Source organism: Microcaecilia unicolor, chromosome 9 (genome assembly GCF_901765095.1).
Source record: "Microcaecilia unicolor chromosome 9, aMicUni1.1, whole genome shotgun sequence".
In the NCBI taxonomy this organism is placed as follows: domain Eukaryota; kingdom Metazoa; phylum Chordata; class Amphibia; order Gymnophiona; family Siphonopidae; genus Microcaecilia; species Microcaecilia unicolor.
This window is the reverse complement of record NC_044039.1, coordinates 188516118-188533200: the sequence shown is the minus strand read 5'-3', so window position 1 is coordinate 188533200 and position 17083 is coordinate 188516118. Positions and strand designations below refer to the sequence as shown.

General features: G+C 42.5%; 2 protein-coding genes across 5 annotated transcripts in view; one reads left to right on the top strand and one right to left on the bottom strand.

Annotated features, from left to right (window-relative positions):
- ZFYVE21 (zinc finger FYVE-type containing 21) overlaps positions 1–3076 on the top strand; it is a 43153-nt gene extending 40077 nt beyond the window's left edge. For both annotated transcript variants that reach the window (XM_030215562.1, XM_030215561.1), the window contains 2 exons: positions 1067–1209; positions 2254–3076. In XM_030215562.1, coding sequence (XP_030071422.1) covers positions 1067–1209; positions 2254–2289 — 179 coding nt within the window. In that variant the 3' untranslated portion in view covers positions 2290–3076. The remainder of the gene's footprint in view (positions 1–1066; positions 1210–2253) is intronic.
- Positions 3077–5658: 2582 nt separating this feature from the next.
- PPP1R13B (protein phosphatase 1 regulatory subunit 13B) overlaps positions 5659–17083 on the bottom strand; it is a 164510-nt gene continuing 153085 nt past the window's right edge. For all 3 annotated transcript variants that reach the window (XM_030215555.1, XM_030215553.1, XM_030215556.1), the window contains 2 exons: positions 9727–9926; positions 5659–6179 (listed from right to left, as the gene is read on the bottom strand). In XM_030215555.1, coding sequence (XP_030071415.1) covers positions 6138–6179; positions 9727–9926 — 242 coding nt within the window. In that variant the 3' untranslated portion in view covers positions 5659–6137. The remainder of the gene's footprint in view (positions 6180–9726; positions 9927–17083) is intronic.

The window sequence follows — 17083 nt, the reverse complement described above, 5'->3', positions numbered from 1 at the left end:
AGGGGAGTCGCTGTCGGGAAACACACCATTTCCAACTGGCTAGCAGATTGCATTTCCTTCACTTATGCCCAAGTTGGGCTGACTCTAGAGGGTCATGTCATGGCTCAGTGTTAGAGCCATGACTACATCATTGGCCCACTTGAAGTCAGCCACTATAGAAGAGATTTGCAAGGCTGCGACGTGGTCATCTATCCACACATTCACATCTCACTACTGCCTTCAGCAGGATACCAGACGTGACAGTCGGTTTGGGCAGTCGTTGCTACAGAATCTGTTTGGGGTTTAGAATCCAACTCCACCCCCCTAGGCCCATTTTTATTCTGTTCCAGGCTGCACTCTGTTAGATGTTCTGGTTTTGTTACATCCTCGCTGTTGCGGGGCCCAATTGACCTCTTTGTTGTTTTGAGTGAGCCTGAGTGCTAGGGATACCCCAAGTGTGAGAAGCAGCAGCCTGCTAGTCCTCGGAGAAAGCGAGGGATACATACCTGTAGCAGGTGTTCTCCGAGGACAGCAGGCTGATTGTTCTCACAAACCCACCCACCTCCCCTTTGGAGGAGGAGTTGGTTGCTTTTTGATTTAACTGAGTGGGAATGCTCACGCGGTGAGCGGGAAGACGGCTGCGCATGTGCGGTTCGCGCGCCAGAAAGCTCTGGCAAAACTTTTTTTTAATTTTTTTTATTTTGCTAAGGGAAAATTTCCGGTTCCTGCGCCAACTTGGACGTCAAGCCAAGTGTGAGAACAATCAGCCTGCTGTCCTCGGAGAACACCTGCTACAGGTAGGTATCAGCTTTATTTAAGTTGCAGGAGCGTGATGTGAACACAGCCATCCTAGCCCTCACCCAGTTATATATTTAACAGCTTTATACAGCAAAATTGAGATTAGTGTTTATGTGCAGCTTAATTATAGTTAGGCATTAAATAGGTAGATTATATTAGCTCCCTCTTCACCAAGTAATTTTAATTCGTGTAATTCGTATACCTCAGATATAACATTCATGTGGTTATAAACATACATCCAGGAAGGTAAACTTTTACATCTAATGAACACTGATGTCTTCTCTTTCAGGCGGTAATACCCGTGCCACTGGTATGCTTCTGCAGTACAAAGTGCCAGGGTCAGATGATCTTAAGCAGATGAAGTTTACTACTAGTGAAGATTTGAACAGTAACAAAAAGCTGTCAGCAACTTGGCTTGTAGCTATGCACAAGGTAACATCTTCAGCATCCTAAAAAAAAAAGTTTGTACCCTATTTTTGGCAGCTAGTAATATAGCAGAACTAAATAAACTTGGTTAGTCATAGAGCTACACACGAGGTATACTGAATTATTCTGTGGGATATACATTGGGTTACCTGTTAAGTGTATAATACTTTGAAGTGTAAAGTTTGGTTCATAAGGTTTTTCATAATTAGAGAAAAATATAGGCCGATAAAGACTATATGGCCTATCCAGTCTGGCCATCCATACTATCACTCCTTTAGAGATCCTTGGCCAAATTTTCCAAGCACTACTATTTAACTTTGTAAGTCTATATGTTTTGAAAATGAGCCCTCCCAGGCACTTGTCCCAAGCTGTCTTGAATTCAAATACTATTTTTAAATAGTCTCCACTTCTATGGTGAGGCTGTTCCACAAATTCACCACCCTTTCAAGGAAGACTCAGAAGTAATCTGAGGAAATATTTCTATCCTCTTTCACCTTCATCCTATGCCCTCTCATTCCAGAGCTTCCTTTCAATTGAAAAAGAGTCGCTTCCTGTGCATTTATGCCACATAGGTATTTAAATGTCTCTAACCTATGTCACCTCTCCTGCCTTTCTTCTAAAGTATACATATGGATATCTTTGTCTCCATATGCTTTATGATGAAGATCATCGCCGACTCCACCCTGTTTATATCCTTTTGAAGGTGTGGTCTCCAGAATTGTACACAATATTCTAAATGAGGTTTCACGGGGCATCATCACCTCCTTTTTCCTACTGGCCATTCCTCTCTCTATGCACCGAAGCATCCTTCTAGCTTTCGCAGTCGATTTTTCTACCTATTTGGCTACCTTAAGATCACATATGATCATACTCAAGCCCCTGTCCTCTTTCATGCAGAAAAGTTCTTCACCCCCTAAACGTTCTCTATTGCATGCAAATCTATCTCATGAATATTCATTGTGGATATCCTGAAAATCTGACTGGGAATCACTGCCGTAGAGAATATTTTTCCATGCCAATACAATTGTCCTCCTTTCTTTTTAACCACAGGCTGCAAAACTCCTGTATGAATCTCGGGACCAGTAATGACAGCAGTTCAACAAGTGAAAAAGAAAGGCCAGCACATTAATAACATCTTTTTGTAAGAGTCATTTTGAGATACTGTTTGTATAATAAACTCGTTTTCTTCCCCTTTATAGTACAGAGACAAGCATCGTCAAATGCAGTTTGAGTATTTTTCATATCACAAGGATAAACTTACTTAGTGTGCAATACAGATACTTTATTAATGCTTTACTTTTTGGCTTACATTAAGAAATTTTGTATATTCCTTTATCTTTTCAAAGTACAGAAGTCTCTGAGCTGCACTAGATGCTGTGTATCTAATTGTTCAGTACAGGCAACAACCATTGAGTGTGTGTCTTGTTGGCTGTGACAGATTGCAAAAGTTTTGTTCCATTTATCAAAAATTTGAGAATTTGATCAAACCTGTAAATAATTTAGTCTACTTTTATTTGTACTACCTTAACTTTTGCCAATTTAAAATGGAAATTAATATATTTTAAGATATTTTTATGTATGGAAGATAGTTGAACTTATTTTGAATGTTAATCATTAAATTCCAGCTTGTTTTGTAAACATACATAGGTGCATTGAAACTGTGTGGAAAAGACACAAGATTCTTTCTTGAGATGGATCAGGAGGGCCTTCTATTGTATATTTTCAGATAGTAAAAAAAAAAAAGCTGCATTAGTAAAAGTTATGTGATATAATATACAACATTTAAGAGTGGTATGGGCATAGGTTAAGATTCCAGAGCAATGCACACAAGTTTTGACACTACGCTATAAAATAAAACCATTTTACTACTCCAGGCATGTTTTAGTGGTATTTTATTATGCACATTTACAGGAGTGTTGGACTTAGCAGTATTCTAGAAGTTTTACAAGAACAGCTGTGTAGCAAATGTTTTAAAACAAATACTTTTACTTTCCATCATAACCATACTATGTACAATTAATGCTAACGTGACCAAATATATTGCATATAAATTATACACAAAACAGTTCCATGAGAGAATAAACAATTTTCAAGCACAAACTTAGAAGGTGAAGGAAAAATTACGTCTGGATCCAATAAAGCAATATACAATTTAAACTCCAGTGAAGTGCTTTTTTTGGTTTCAAATTACCAATGTAAAAGTTTACATAACTTTCACGCTGGCATTAAGGGGATAGTCAACCTACACCTCACCTTCCTATTCAACAAACAGTGATCTCTTTACTAACTTCAAATTCTTTTTTTCTTTTTCCCAAATCACTTAATTCCTTTTTCAGAACTCTCTAATGGCAGTTTCCAATTTTCTAAACCCTGTTCAAAAGATATGGTGAAAAACAAGAGAACATTTTTCACAGCAGTATATAATAATGGATGTGACAATCAACTATCTACACCAAAAGATGGTTACTGCACTTTTTGTTCTATTCTAAAATGTGCCCATTGCCCAGATATTGGTATGCATGAAGGTGGATCAGGTTAAAAGCTTTTGTATAGAATAGCTTTAGTTATAAAATTTAATCTGAATGCAAAATGCAGATTTATGTCCCCTACACAGAAAAGGTTAAAAATTGCGACAGAAAATGTATTTTAGTCCAATAAAGGCATGGTTGCCTAATACAAGTGTTGATTCTTTCTTTCTTTTTTCTTTACTTGACTACAAAGAGAGTGCTGCTTCAGTGAGGAAAAGGAAAGCAATTTAAAATAGTATACTGAAAAGTAAATAGCCTCCTTGGTAGGCTCAAAACAGAACCTGTGCCGCTGAAGCAAGCACAGGTAAAATCCAATAAGTGAAACATTATTGAAAAAGCAGATTTTTAAACAATTTCTAATAAGGGAGAATAACTACAGAGGTGATAGATCAGGAAGAATTTAAGGACCAGCCAATGTAGAGAATCTTGGCAATAAGTCAGATCTGACAAAGCAACGCTCCCAGGTACCTTAAAACTCATTATACTGCAAGGGCTATTCTCCATAACCTGTATAATTCTGTAACACATCAGCATTGTACTGCTACATCATACATGAAAGTGTCTTTCTAGAATATTTAATTAGCATGTACTGCTGCTTTTTGGCACAAACACAGGAGTTCATGTGTAAATTGCAGGTGAGGAAAGGTTGGAAGATCAGCTGTCTATGACTGTTGCAGATTAATTGGGGGGGGGGGGGGGGTTAAGACTGTGGGAGATTGAGGTAAAGTGCTTGGCATTTGCAATAAAATATAGATCATGGCATTTTCCACAGTCCATAACCACTAAGGAATATTTTATAGGGCCTCTGACAAGAAAAGGTTATTGCAGAAATGTAGTTTGCCCAATTGTAAGGGATAAATGTTTTAATTATCTGGAACCTGATATTCAGAATAGCTGGCAAATAAAGTAAAGCATTGGCACCTAACTTTGTACACTCAGTAGCCATTACTGCCACTTATCCATTTTGAGTTAAGCCTGCAAAGTAGCACTCCTAACTTACGGATAGTTTATCAGAACCAGCTGAATTTACAGCTCAGCATCTACCCTGCCCCCAAGCATATGGATATTTTATCCATAAAGTTATTCACATATCCTATGGAAACTGATATTCTTGTAAACATGGTTGGCACAGTCATCAAGGCTCTTGAGTAGCAGGCCTGAACAGTTTATGTTTAGAAGATATCCCAAGTTGATCAGATTGTATAAAATATCATCTGAAATGTACTTCACAAGTCATCACACTCACCTCCCTTCAGGTAGCTTCAAAACAAACCTATCAACAAGACTATCAATGTTTTCTCCGTTCGTCTTACTTTCTCAACAACTACACTTTCATTCTGACAAACATACAAAACCTTCAATAATTTAAGTTGAAAGGCAAAAAATCATGCCATCAGCAGAATAGTAACAAACATTCAAAGCAGCAGCTCAACAGCTGAAGCTCTCAAACATACTTCATATCTTTAAACTCCTATCTATAGCATTTGCCACTGGTTCACAACCAGGCTCCAGGATGAAATGTTAAAGCACTAGCCTTCAAAGGCCCTTCGCTCACCTCTGAAATCCTACACTGTGGGTGACTCGCTGTTGCTCAGCTGGGCCTCATCAAGCAGTAAGATCGTGTGGGACTCCAAAGGCAGCTGAAAGGACTGGGAAATATACTTTATCCGTAAGAACTGTTTTCTTGCATAAAATGAGTAACTTTGATACCTGCTTTGCCTTCAAAAACCTCTGACGGAGCACCAAGGCACTTTTTTTTTTTTTTTAATTCTTGGCAACTGAACTTAATGAGAAGTTCCTTGGGACACACCCAGCCAGTCAGGTTTTTAAGATATCCACAATTAATGTACAGGAGTCAAATTTACATGCATTACCTTCTCTGTATGCAAATCTATTTCATATATATTCATTGTGGGTATCTTGAAAACCTGTCTGGCTGTGTGTCCCCCAAGGACCAAGTAAAGAACTCCTGTTCCAAAGTAAACCAAATCTGACATCAAACTTGTAATTACTTTAAGACAGTTTACTCTGGCATCAAAACATACTAGAAAGTGTATCAGAACCTTGTAAATGAGATAACAAGTAGCAGCTTTTAACATTTCCACCCTCTTCTACCATGTGGCCAAGTCATTAGTGATGTTTAGGCTGACTGACCCCCCTTAGTGATATGCTCTAGTAGCAAGCACCTTTCCAATTCACTAGTGTTTTATTTTTAAAAGTTGTAATGTAACTTGTAATCTGCAGATTTGTAAATGTAACTTGATAAGGAGGAAAAAAGCACCACAGAAACCAAAGTTACAGCTTGAAATATTTTTGCTGAAATGTTTTTCTGAAGTCTCCAGTGTATCTTCATTTCCAGTTACCAGCAAGGTATTGCACAGCCAGAATTTAGGCAGGGCTTGAAAATCAAGCAAGAGTTCTCTGTCTAGGCTTTATTCTTGGATATAGCTGTAAAATATTAAATCAAAAGTTAGTGAAGTTTGAAAAGTTGAAGATTTTATGACACACAACCACTAGGAAAAAAAGCACACTAGTACAATAACATACATTTTAGTCCAATCAACTTTAAGAGGGAGTAGAATCCATCTGAGCTCATACAGCAGATGACAACAGACAAGGTTAACCACTAGGACAGTACACTCACAGACACTCAGAAAATCTTCCAGACCTTTCTGGGCTTTCAGGGAACAGGTCTGAGCTGGCACCATTACATATCCTCATCTATGGATGGCTGTCATTCAACTTGTTCACAGGGAAACACTTTAGTTCAGTCAACTTTGATGAATTTTTGGGGGCCCAAAAGTTTCCTCCTGCTCCTTTTAACTTTCAGCTCAATCAATCACACCCAGTTCTGGAACCTGTTGCTATGAGCTTTCATTCACAGCTACTAAGGGATTTTTTTCCTCCTGTCATGGACACAGTCCAGCCACTAGGTGTCACTGTTGAGTGGTCACACTGCACATTTGCCAGAGCTTGTGAATGCTGTCTCCATAGCATCCCCAGGCCCAGCTGTAACAAGGATTGGAAGGTCTGATAGGGGGATTAAACCAGGGACTTTCTGTGTGAAAAAACACAACAATTCGAATACAAAACAGGAAAATATTACTAAAAATAATAATTAAATTTTCATATACATTTTTTATTTTTATTCCCAAACAAATCATATATTAAACTTATCAAAATACCTTAGTTTTACTATACAAATGCACAACAATCCCTAACAAAATTATCTAAAACATATCTTCACATCCATACATCCATCCATTACCCTTAGAAGTTCACTAAAAAAAACTCCGGAGAAATCGGAAACAGTCCGTGATAGAGACTTTTCTTCTTAATGAATCACCAGTCCATCTGGCGAACCACATCCGGTTCTGCCCATCTCATAGTTCCAATTTTAACCACGGAAATATTCTCGTATTCCGTAATTTCCAAACAGATTTAGAGTCGAACACTCCTATTTCTCCAAACGATTTGTACATTTGTATTATTCGAGTTGTGGTGAGTGGAATTTTTGTTATGTATGATTAATTATGTTTAATTTGTTAGATAAGTAATTCAGTTGATTCTATATGCACAGACTGACAGCTCCTGAAGACAGCAACAGAGCAAAACACAATTTCTGTGTCGGGCTGGACAATCTTTTGCAGAAATAGGAGTGTTTGAGTAAGCTGTGCAATGTTACAACTTTTTAACAGAGCCAAATAAGAGAGCAGAACAGGGAGCATTCATCTTTCCAGTATCTTACCAAATGTGTCTTAAGAATATATTTATATGGTGAATTCAGATCAACCATTTAATTTAAACTGGATTAATTTAATCATCTTCACAGAAAATGTCTGCAAATCATAATATAAACCCAGATAATACTGGAAGTTCCCTCTAAGGGAAGTTCCCCCCCTAAACCCTCCTCCCCTCTTCCCCCATTCTCTATCTCTGTTAATGGCTCTCATATCCTCCCTGTCTCCTTGGAGTCATCTTCGACTCTTCTCTCTCCTCTGCTCCTATTCAACAAATCGCCAAAAATTGTTGCTTCTTTATCTTCAACATTAGCAAAATTCGCCCCTTCCTTTCTGAACATGCCACCAAAACCCTTATTCACACCCTTGTTACTTCTGGCCTGGACTATTGCAATTTACTTCTCACTGGTCTTCCGCTCAATCATCTTTCTTCTCTCCAATCTGTCCAGAATTCTGCAGCTCGACTTATTTTCCGCCAGAATCGATGCCCACACTAGCCCACTTCTCAAGTCTCTTCACTGGCTCTCTGTTTGCTTCCGTATACAATTCAAACTTCTCTTACTGACCTTTAAATGTATCCACTCTATGACCCCTCATTACCTCTCCTCATTTCTCCCTGCATTCCTCCCCGTGAACTCCGCTCTCTGAGCAAGTCTCTCTTGTCGTCCCCCTTCTCCTCCACCGTTAACTCCAGACTTTGTTCCTTTTATCTTGCTGCCCCTTATGCCTGTAACCATCTTCCCGAGCCCATACGTCTAGCTCCATCTCTATCTGTTTTTAAATCTATGCTGAAGGCTCACCTTTTCACTGCTGCCTTTGGCTCCTAGCCGCTACTCATTGCCCTCCTCCTCCCTGTTCCTCTTTACCCTGTAATTCCCTTGCCCATAATGTCTGTCTGTTTTACCTAGATTGTAAGCTCTTTGAGCAGGGACTGTCTCTCTAAGTCAAATGTTCAGCGCTGCGTGTGTCTGGTAGCGCTATATAAATGCTATTAGTAGTAGTAGTAGTAATGGAATTCAAAGGCAGTCTACGTAAATATAAAGCATGAGAATTGCCATACCGGATCAGACCAAAGGTCCATCTAGCCCATGATCCCACCCATTTTCTACAAAGATAGCCTCTCATAAGTACATAAGTACATAAGTAGTGCCATACTGGGAAAGACCAAAGGTCCATCTAGCCCAGCATCCTGTCACCGACAGTGGCCAATCCAGGTCAAGGGCACCTGGCACGCTCCCCAAACGTAAAAACATTCCAGACAAGTTATACCTAAAAATGAGGAATTTTTCCAGTCCATTTAATAGCGGTCTATGGACTTGTCCTTTAGGAATCTATCTAACCCCTTTTTAAACTCCGTCAAGCTAACCGCCCGTACCACGTTCTCCGGCAATGAATTCCAGAGTCTAATTACACGTTGGGTGAAGAAAAATTTTCTCCGATTCGTTTTAAATTTACCACACTGTAGCTTCAACTCATGCCCTCTAGTCCTAGTATTTTTGGATAGCGTGAACAGTCGCTTCACATCCACCCGATCCATTCCACTCATTATTTTATACACTTCTATCATATCTCCCCTCAGCCGTCTCTTCTCCAAGCTGAAAAGCCCTAGCCTTCTCAGCCTCTCTTCATAGGAAAGTCGTCCCATCCCCACTATCATTTTCGTCGCCCTTCGCTGTACCTTTTCCAATTCTACTATATCTTTTTTGAGATACGGAGACCAGTACTGAACACAATACTCCAGGTGCGGTCGCACCATGGAGCGATACAACGGCATTATAACATCCGCACACCTGGACTCCATACCCTTCTTAATAACACCCAACATTCTATTCGCTTTCCTAGCCGCAGCAGCACACTGAGCAGAAGGTTTCAGCGTATCATCGACGACGACACCCAGATCCCTTTCTTGATCCGTAACTCCTAACGCGGAACCTTGCAAGACGTAGCTATAATTCGGGTTCCTCTTACCCACATGCATCACTTTGCACTTGTCAACATTGAACTTCATCTGCCACTTGCACGCCCATTCTCCCAGTCTCGCAAGGTCCTCCTGTAATCGTTCACATTCCTCCTGCGACTTGACGACCCTGAATAATTTTGTGTCATCGGCGAATTTAATTACCTCACTAGTTATTCCCATCTCTAGGTCATTTATAAATACATTAAAAAGCAACGGACCCAGCACAGACCCCTGCGGGACCCCACTAACTACCCTCCTCCACTGAGAATACTCCACTCTCACTCAAAGAACTTACCCCCAGCAAATTTTTGGGCACATAGCCTTCTTTATCATTCAGTCGAGCCCACCACCAGTCAGTCTCCTTATCATCTTTGCGCCTCAGGATGGTAATAGTATCTCCCTCATGAAATGACAACTCATCACTATTTTGGGCTTCATACTCCCAGAGTGCATACACAGTTCCCTTGTTCATAACACCCAGCTTTTCTTGAACACCTATGTTGAATAGAGCATGAAAAAAAAAAACATGTTAGATGACTTGGACTATATGCAATTCAAACGTTGCTTGACCCTGAGTACTAACTAAACACCCCCCCCCCCCCCCCCCCACACACACACATTGTAGTTTCCATTAATGCAATCTTGAGATGACGATATACATGAACAGATTTACTAAATGAGGATAAAAAGACAAAAGGGCCCTGCTAAGCAAGAACACTACTTGCAGTAAATCACATTTCAAGGAAAGTGAACTTTTCTAAACATTAATTTGCCACTCTGACAATATGTTTTATTTTCAAAATCTTATGTTATAAAAATCTTTGAAAACAAAATATATTGCCAGGTTGACAAATGACTCTTCAACTGTAAATGTACCAACCAACAGCATCTTTACCTTCAAAGGATACCACCACCACCACGTTTACCTTACAGCTGAGCTCCGGATTTTTCTCCTTCCTCGCTGCCTCAAAGTCTTTTGTCTTCCGGGGCCCTGCAGAGACTTCAGCCATACAGGAAGTTGGGGAATCTCGCGATTTCAAGTCCCACGAGATTTCCCCAATGTCCTGCATGGCGCGGCTCAAACACCTGCAAATCCTGGACATACAGGTGAAGACAAAAACTCTGAGGCAGTGAGAAAGGAGAAAAATCCAGACCTCCACTGTAAAAGTTCACTTTCTTTGAAATTAGGGGTGGGCAGTTAATGTAATTAACATGTTAATTTTTTAATGCAGAAAGTTCATTTTAACATCACGTTTTTTTTAATGCATTCCTCTCCCCCCCCCAACGTTTACCTTTACAGCTGAGCTCCCGATTTTTCTCCTTCCTCGCTGCCTCAAAGTCTTTTTCTTCCCCTGTACGGCCAGGTTCTGCAGATATTTGAGCCACGCAGGAAGTTGGGGAAATCTTGTGGATGCGATTCCCCAACTTCCTGCAAGGCGCAGCTCAAGTATCTGCAGGGCCCTGCCATGCAGGGGAAGAGAAAGATCTTGAGGCAGCGAGGAAGGAGAAAAAAACCCCGGGGCTCACCTATAAGGTAAACACCGGGGGGCGGGGGGATCATTTGAAGGTAAAGATGTTGTTGGTCAATACATTTCCAGTTGAGGAGTCATGAATTCAGAAAAGATAAAAACAATTAAAACAAAAACATGGACAGTTAGAAGAGGATCCAAGGCAGCCAAGGGTGAAAGAGTACTAGAGGATGGTTTTCAGGTTCTTATCCTGTAAATCGCAAGTAAATACACCCTCACGCATTTTGACCTGTCTGGGAGCTGGTGTAAATTTATGCACATGTACTTCATGGCTTCCCCCATGCTTTGTTCATTCAGTATTTGTCAGCTCTGCATAAACTGTAGTGCACTAAGCCGCCAATTAACTGTTAGCCTATGCTAATTCCTGCATTAGCCATTTTAGTGACATGGCCATAATTTTACTCACATATAGATCAAGCAGTCTTTAAAAAGCCTCCTTCTGCTGGTAAAGTATTGCTTTTACCCTTGAAAATAGCTTCAAAACAAAGGTCTGCCCTCTTCCTGTGTCAGCAGAACTCATGTAAAACATTGACTAATCAGAACTTTAAGATTTCCCATTTTTTTGAAAATGAGAAGCCTCAGAAAGGCTGAAGCAGAGCAGTAAAATGAACATTTTATCATACTAGACAACCAGAAAAACTACAGGCAATAAAGGCTGAATCTGGCTGTGAATTATACTGCAGGAAAGCACATGTGATTTATTGCAATCATAAATGAATAGCCCTAACTTACTTGTACGGTCTGTGTCATGTATATGGAAATCTGGTTTAAGATGGCCTGGAAAGGGCTTCAACAGCAACTTGGCTAGAACCTGAGGACAGTGCTGGTCAGACTTTGACAGTCTGTGTCTGGCAATGCCAAGACGGATAGGCTAGAGTAGGCTTCGACAGCAATTCCAGTAGTTGGAACGTTAAGGACAGGCGTGGGCAGACTTCTATGGTCTATGTCCCAGAAACGCCAAAGAAAGACCATAATCAGGTAATTTAAATGACATTTATTGTTGATTTAATCATGAATTTATAATGAGTGTGACTCTTAGACTGGATGGACCAGTAAGGTATTTATCTGCTGTCATTTACTATGTTACTACTATAAAATGGCTAACTATAGCCATTGGTGCTTTTTATGTATTTCATGAGGTCAAACACATCTGACCGAGGTTCTGTTTCCTGTTGTAGAGGAAAAGTAACCTCTGTGCACATGTGCTGAATGAAAGCTTAGGCAAGAAAGCGAAGATACATACCTGTAGCAGGTATTCTCCGAGGACAGCAGGCTGATTGTTCTCACATGTGGGTCGAGTCGGCGTCGGCTCGGGAAACCGGCAATTTTGCCAGCAAAATATAAAAAAAACCTTTTCCAGAGTCTTCTGGTATGCACGGCACCGAGCATGCGCGACTATCTTCCCACCCGTCGTGTGAGCATTCCCGCTCAGTTTAATAAAAAAGCAACTAAACAACAAAAAACAAGTCCAAAGGGAAGGTGAGCGGGTTTGTGAGAACAAGCAGCCTGCTGTCCTCGGAGAATACCTGCTACTGGTATGTATCTTCGCTTTCTCAGAGGACAAGCAGGCTGCTTGTTCTCACATGTGGGGTATCCCTAGCAACCAGGCTCACTCAAAACAATGAACATCGGTCAATTGGGCCTCACAACGGCGAGGACATAACAGATTGACCTGAAAACATAAACAACTAACTGAGAGTGCAGCCTGGAAACAGAACAATATTGGGTCTAGGGGGGTGGAGTTGGATTCTAAACCCTGAACAGATGCTGCAGCACCGACTGCCCAAACCGACTGTTGCGTCGGGTATCCTGCTGAAGGCAGTAGTGAGATGTGAATGTGTGCACTGATGACCACGTTGCAGCCTTGCAAATCTCCTCAATGGAGGCTAAGTGAGCCACTGACGCAGCCATGGCTCTAACATTATGAGCCGTGACATGGCCCTCCACAGTCAGCCCAGCTTGGGCATAAATGAAGGATATGCAATCTGCTAGCCAATTGGAGATTGTGCATTTTCCAATGGCGACTCCCCTCATGTTGGGATCAAAACAAAAAAACAACCGGGCGGACTGTCTAAAGGGCTTCAGTCCACTCCACGTAAAAGGCCAGTGCTCTCTTGCAGTCCAAGGTGTGCAAACTGCTTTCGCCAGGGCGGGTATGAGGACGGGGAAAGAATGTTGGCAAGACAACTGACTGGTTCAGATGGAACTCCGACACCACCTTTGGCAGGAACTTAGGGTGCGTGCAGAGGTCTACTCTATTGTGATGAAACTTAATATAAGGTGCATGCACTACTAAGGACTGAAGCTCACTGACCCTACGAACTGAAGTAACAGCCACCAAGAAAATGACCTTCCAGGTCAAGTACTTCAGATGGCAGGAATTCAGTGGCTCAAAAGGAGCTTTCATCAGCTGGGTGAGAACGACGTTGAGATCTCATGACACTGGTGGAGGTTTGACTGGGGGCTTTGATAAAAGCAAACCTCTCGTGAAGCGAACAACTAAAGGCTGTCCAGAGATAGGCCTACCCTCTACATGGCGGTGATAAGCACTAATCGCACTAAGGTGAACCCTTATGGAGTTGGTCTTGAGACCAGACTGATAAGTGTAGAAGGTATTCAAGCATGGTCTGCCTAGGACAAGAAAGAGGATCTAGGGCCTTGCTATCACACCAGACGGCAAACCTCCTCCATTTAAAAGAGTAACACCTCTTTGTGGAATCTTTCCTGGAAGCAAGTCTCGGGAGACACCCTCTGAAAGACCCAAGGAGGCGAATTCTAAGCTCTCAGCATCCAGGCCGTGAGAGCCAGAGACTGGAGGTTGGGATGAAGAAGCGACCCCTCGTTCTAAGTGATGAGGGTTGGAAAACACTCCAATCTCCACGGTTCTCCGGAGGACAACTCCAGAAGAAGAGGAAACCAAATCTGACGCGGCCAGAAAGGTGCTCAGGATCATGGTTCCGCCGTCTTGCTTGAGTTTCAGCAAAGGCTTCCCTACTAGAGGTTTGGGAGGATAAGCAAACAGAAAGCCTGTCCCCCAATGCAGGAGAAAAGCATCTGACGCTAGTCTGTTGTGGGCCTGAAGCCTGGAACAGAACTGAGGGCCCTTGAGATTGACCTGAGTGGCAAAAAGATCCACTTAGGGGGTGCCCCACGCTCGGAAGATCTTGCGAACTACGCCCCTGTTTAGAGACCACTCGTGAGGTTGCATTATCCTGCTCAGTCTGTCGGCCAGACTGTTCTTTACACCTGCCAGATAAGTGGCATGAAGAAACGTGCCGTGACAGCATGCCCAAAGCCACAACTGAACGGCTTCCTGACACAGAGGGCAAGATCCAGTGCCCCCCTGCTTGTTGATGTAGTACATGGCAACCTGATTGTCTGTTTGAATTAAGATGACTTGGTTAGACAGCTGATCTCTGAAAGCCTTTAGAGCGTTCCAGATCACTCTTAATTCCAAGAGGCTGATCTGCAGACTTTTTTCCTGAAAGGACCAGGCTCCCTGAGTGTGGAGCCCATCTACATGTGCTCTCCACCCCAGGAGTGATGCATCCATTGTCAGCACTTTCTGTGGCTGAGGAACTTGGAATGGTCGGACAAGGCTGCGGGGTCGGGATAGGAGCCGGTGGCAGAATCTGTCGAGGCTCGGGAGCAGGTACCGGGCTGCTAGACCAACGCATCGGCACTTCCTGAATAGAGGGGGAGCGATCCTCTCAGCGCAGATGCTTCTTGGGTGGTGAATCCCTCAACGCCCTGGAGCTCCCGGCACCATGTGTCGAAGGAGACCAATGACGGTGCTTGTTCGCCTTCGCTCGACGCCTGTCATTGAGACTCCTCGGTACCGATGAGGAAGACGTGGAATCCTCGTGTCTCCTTGGGGCCAGGTCCGACAGTCGGTCCCGGGGGGCCTGCATAACAGGAGGCCTCGAGACAGGTGGAGACCCACTCAATGCCTCACTGCTCCTAGCACGAGTTGGTCGTTCCGCAGATATTACTTTCGCTCCCGACGTCAATGCGTCCCTCGATGTCAATGTCGAAGGACCAGACTGAGCCCCAAAAAGCTTCTCTCGTTGGGCCTCTCTAGATACTTGGGTCCATTTCTTCATGCGAAGACATAGACTACAAGCGGCTGGGCTGTGGTCGGGCCCAAGGCACTGGATACACCAAGCGTGGGTATCAGTACCCGAGATAGTCTGGTTGCACCGAGTACAACGTTTGAAGCCACTGGGTGTCTTCGATGACATGGAAGAAAAAACGGCTTTCAACACAATCAAAAGACGCGATCGTGCCTGTTAAAAGAAAAAAAGGGCACGAAAAGAAAAAAAAGACAAAAGATAACGCAGAAAACTTTCCCGGGCCTGAGAGGAGCGAGGAAAACTTGACCACATCTCACTGCGGAGAAAAAATAACTGAGAGGGAACGCTCATGCGACGGGCGGGAAGACGGCCGCGCACTTGCGCCAGAAGACTCTGGAAAAGTTTTTTAAATATTTTGCTGGCAAAATTGCCGGTTTCCCGGGCCAACGCGGACGTCGACCCACATGTGAGAACAAGCAGATTCGTGGCAGGAGGAGGGGGAAGGATCAGAAGGAAATCTATTGAATATTCATCCATAAAAAATAAGATTCAAATTGAATGAAATCAGGATCTGGATGATCATGTCTAGTCCAAATTTACAGATTTACAAACATAGTAAAGAAGGTAGAGCAGCACTTATCAAATTCTGTGGTCATGGCCCCATTACCACAGCCACAGAAAGCACATGGCATGGGCTGATGTGTCTTATATGGACAGTTTGCCCAGGTGGCAACCCCAAATGCAGTTCTGTGACCCATTTGAGATCATGACCCCCAGTTTGGGGAGCCCTGAGTTATAGTGGTCCCTCCTTGCAGTTAGAGACACTATTGAATCTTGATATGAATGACCATCTCTATACACAGGGTTAATGCCTGTGAATTGAGACGCTTGCACTACACCCATTTCTTTATACTAGACTGATAAAAAAAAGGTAGTCTCTGACATACTCAAACGTTTTTATAGAAATGAAATTTGGCGCCTATTGTGACAAGAATGGGAAGATCAGGGCGCAGAGATGTGATGTGTGCTAGGAGACTGCAGGGATCTCTTGTCCTGGGTTTTCTACCCTCAGTATAGTGCACACCTATATTTGCGCTTGGAGGCTACACCCTTAGGTGGCTGTGCTTCTCCAGTGCTATAGAGGGTGGCTTTGAAAGTGCCTTAAATTCAGGCCTCGAGTGTTGAGGACCACTGAATAGCAGGCCCTGAAATCTTAGTTGAGGTACCACTTTACAAAATCCCCAGTGCTGCTCCTTTGGCAGCTGGACTCAAAGCCACTGCACATGGAGGTAGATATCTACTACTACTATTTAACATTTCTATAGCGCTACAAGGCATACGCAGCACTGTACATCTGCACAGAATCAGCTGTGTGAGGCAAAGAAAATGTTCTCTCCTGTTTATGCACAAGTCTTTTCTCTGCCTGATGATGATTATGGAATGTATCAAGGTAATAGATTCTTCAAAGTTGTGGAGATATTCTTCCACAGTGCTTATACTCAGCCTGGCTATGGTCTGCACCAAGACAAATGAGGCATTTGAAAGTGTGCCAAACCTCTGGATCTTTCTATCACACTGAAGGCAGGGCTGGAACTCCAACTATGTTTTTATTATTTCAAAAATAAAAACAAATAAAATGCATTATTAATTTGTGGAAACGATGAAAAGCAGTGTCAGAAAACAATTAGGAAACCCTCATTAACTGGAGCTCTTGCTCACAGAGCAGAAGAAACAAGAGACTGGGGAGATCACTATGCACAGTATAGGCTGTACATGTTCAGAACTTTGCACTTCGTTCTAAGCTGGGAGAGTTGTTCCATCCTGACTTTGTGCAATGTCATCACCTATTTGTGTATCCAACTCAATCCTGCTTGTTAAAAGAAAAACAGACTTCTGTAGCGAAGGGCGACTAAAATGATAGCGGGGATGGGACGACTTCCCTATGAAGAAAGACTAAGGAGGCTAGGGCTTTTCAGCTTGGAGAAGAGATGGCTGAGGGGAGACATGATAGAGGTATATAAAATAATGAGTGGAGTGGAACAGGTGGATG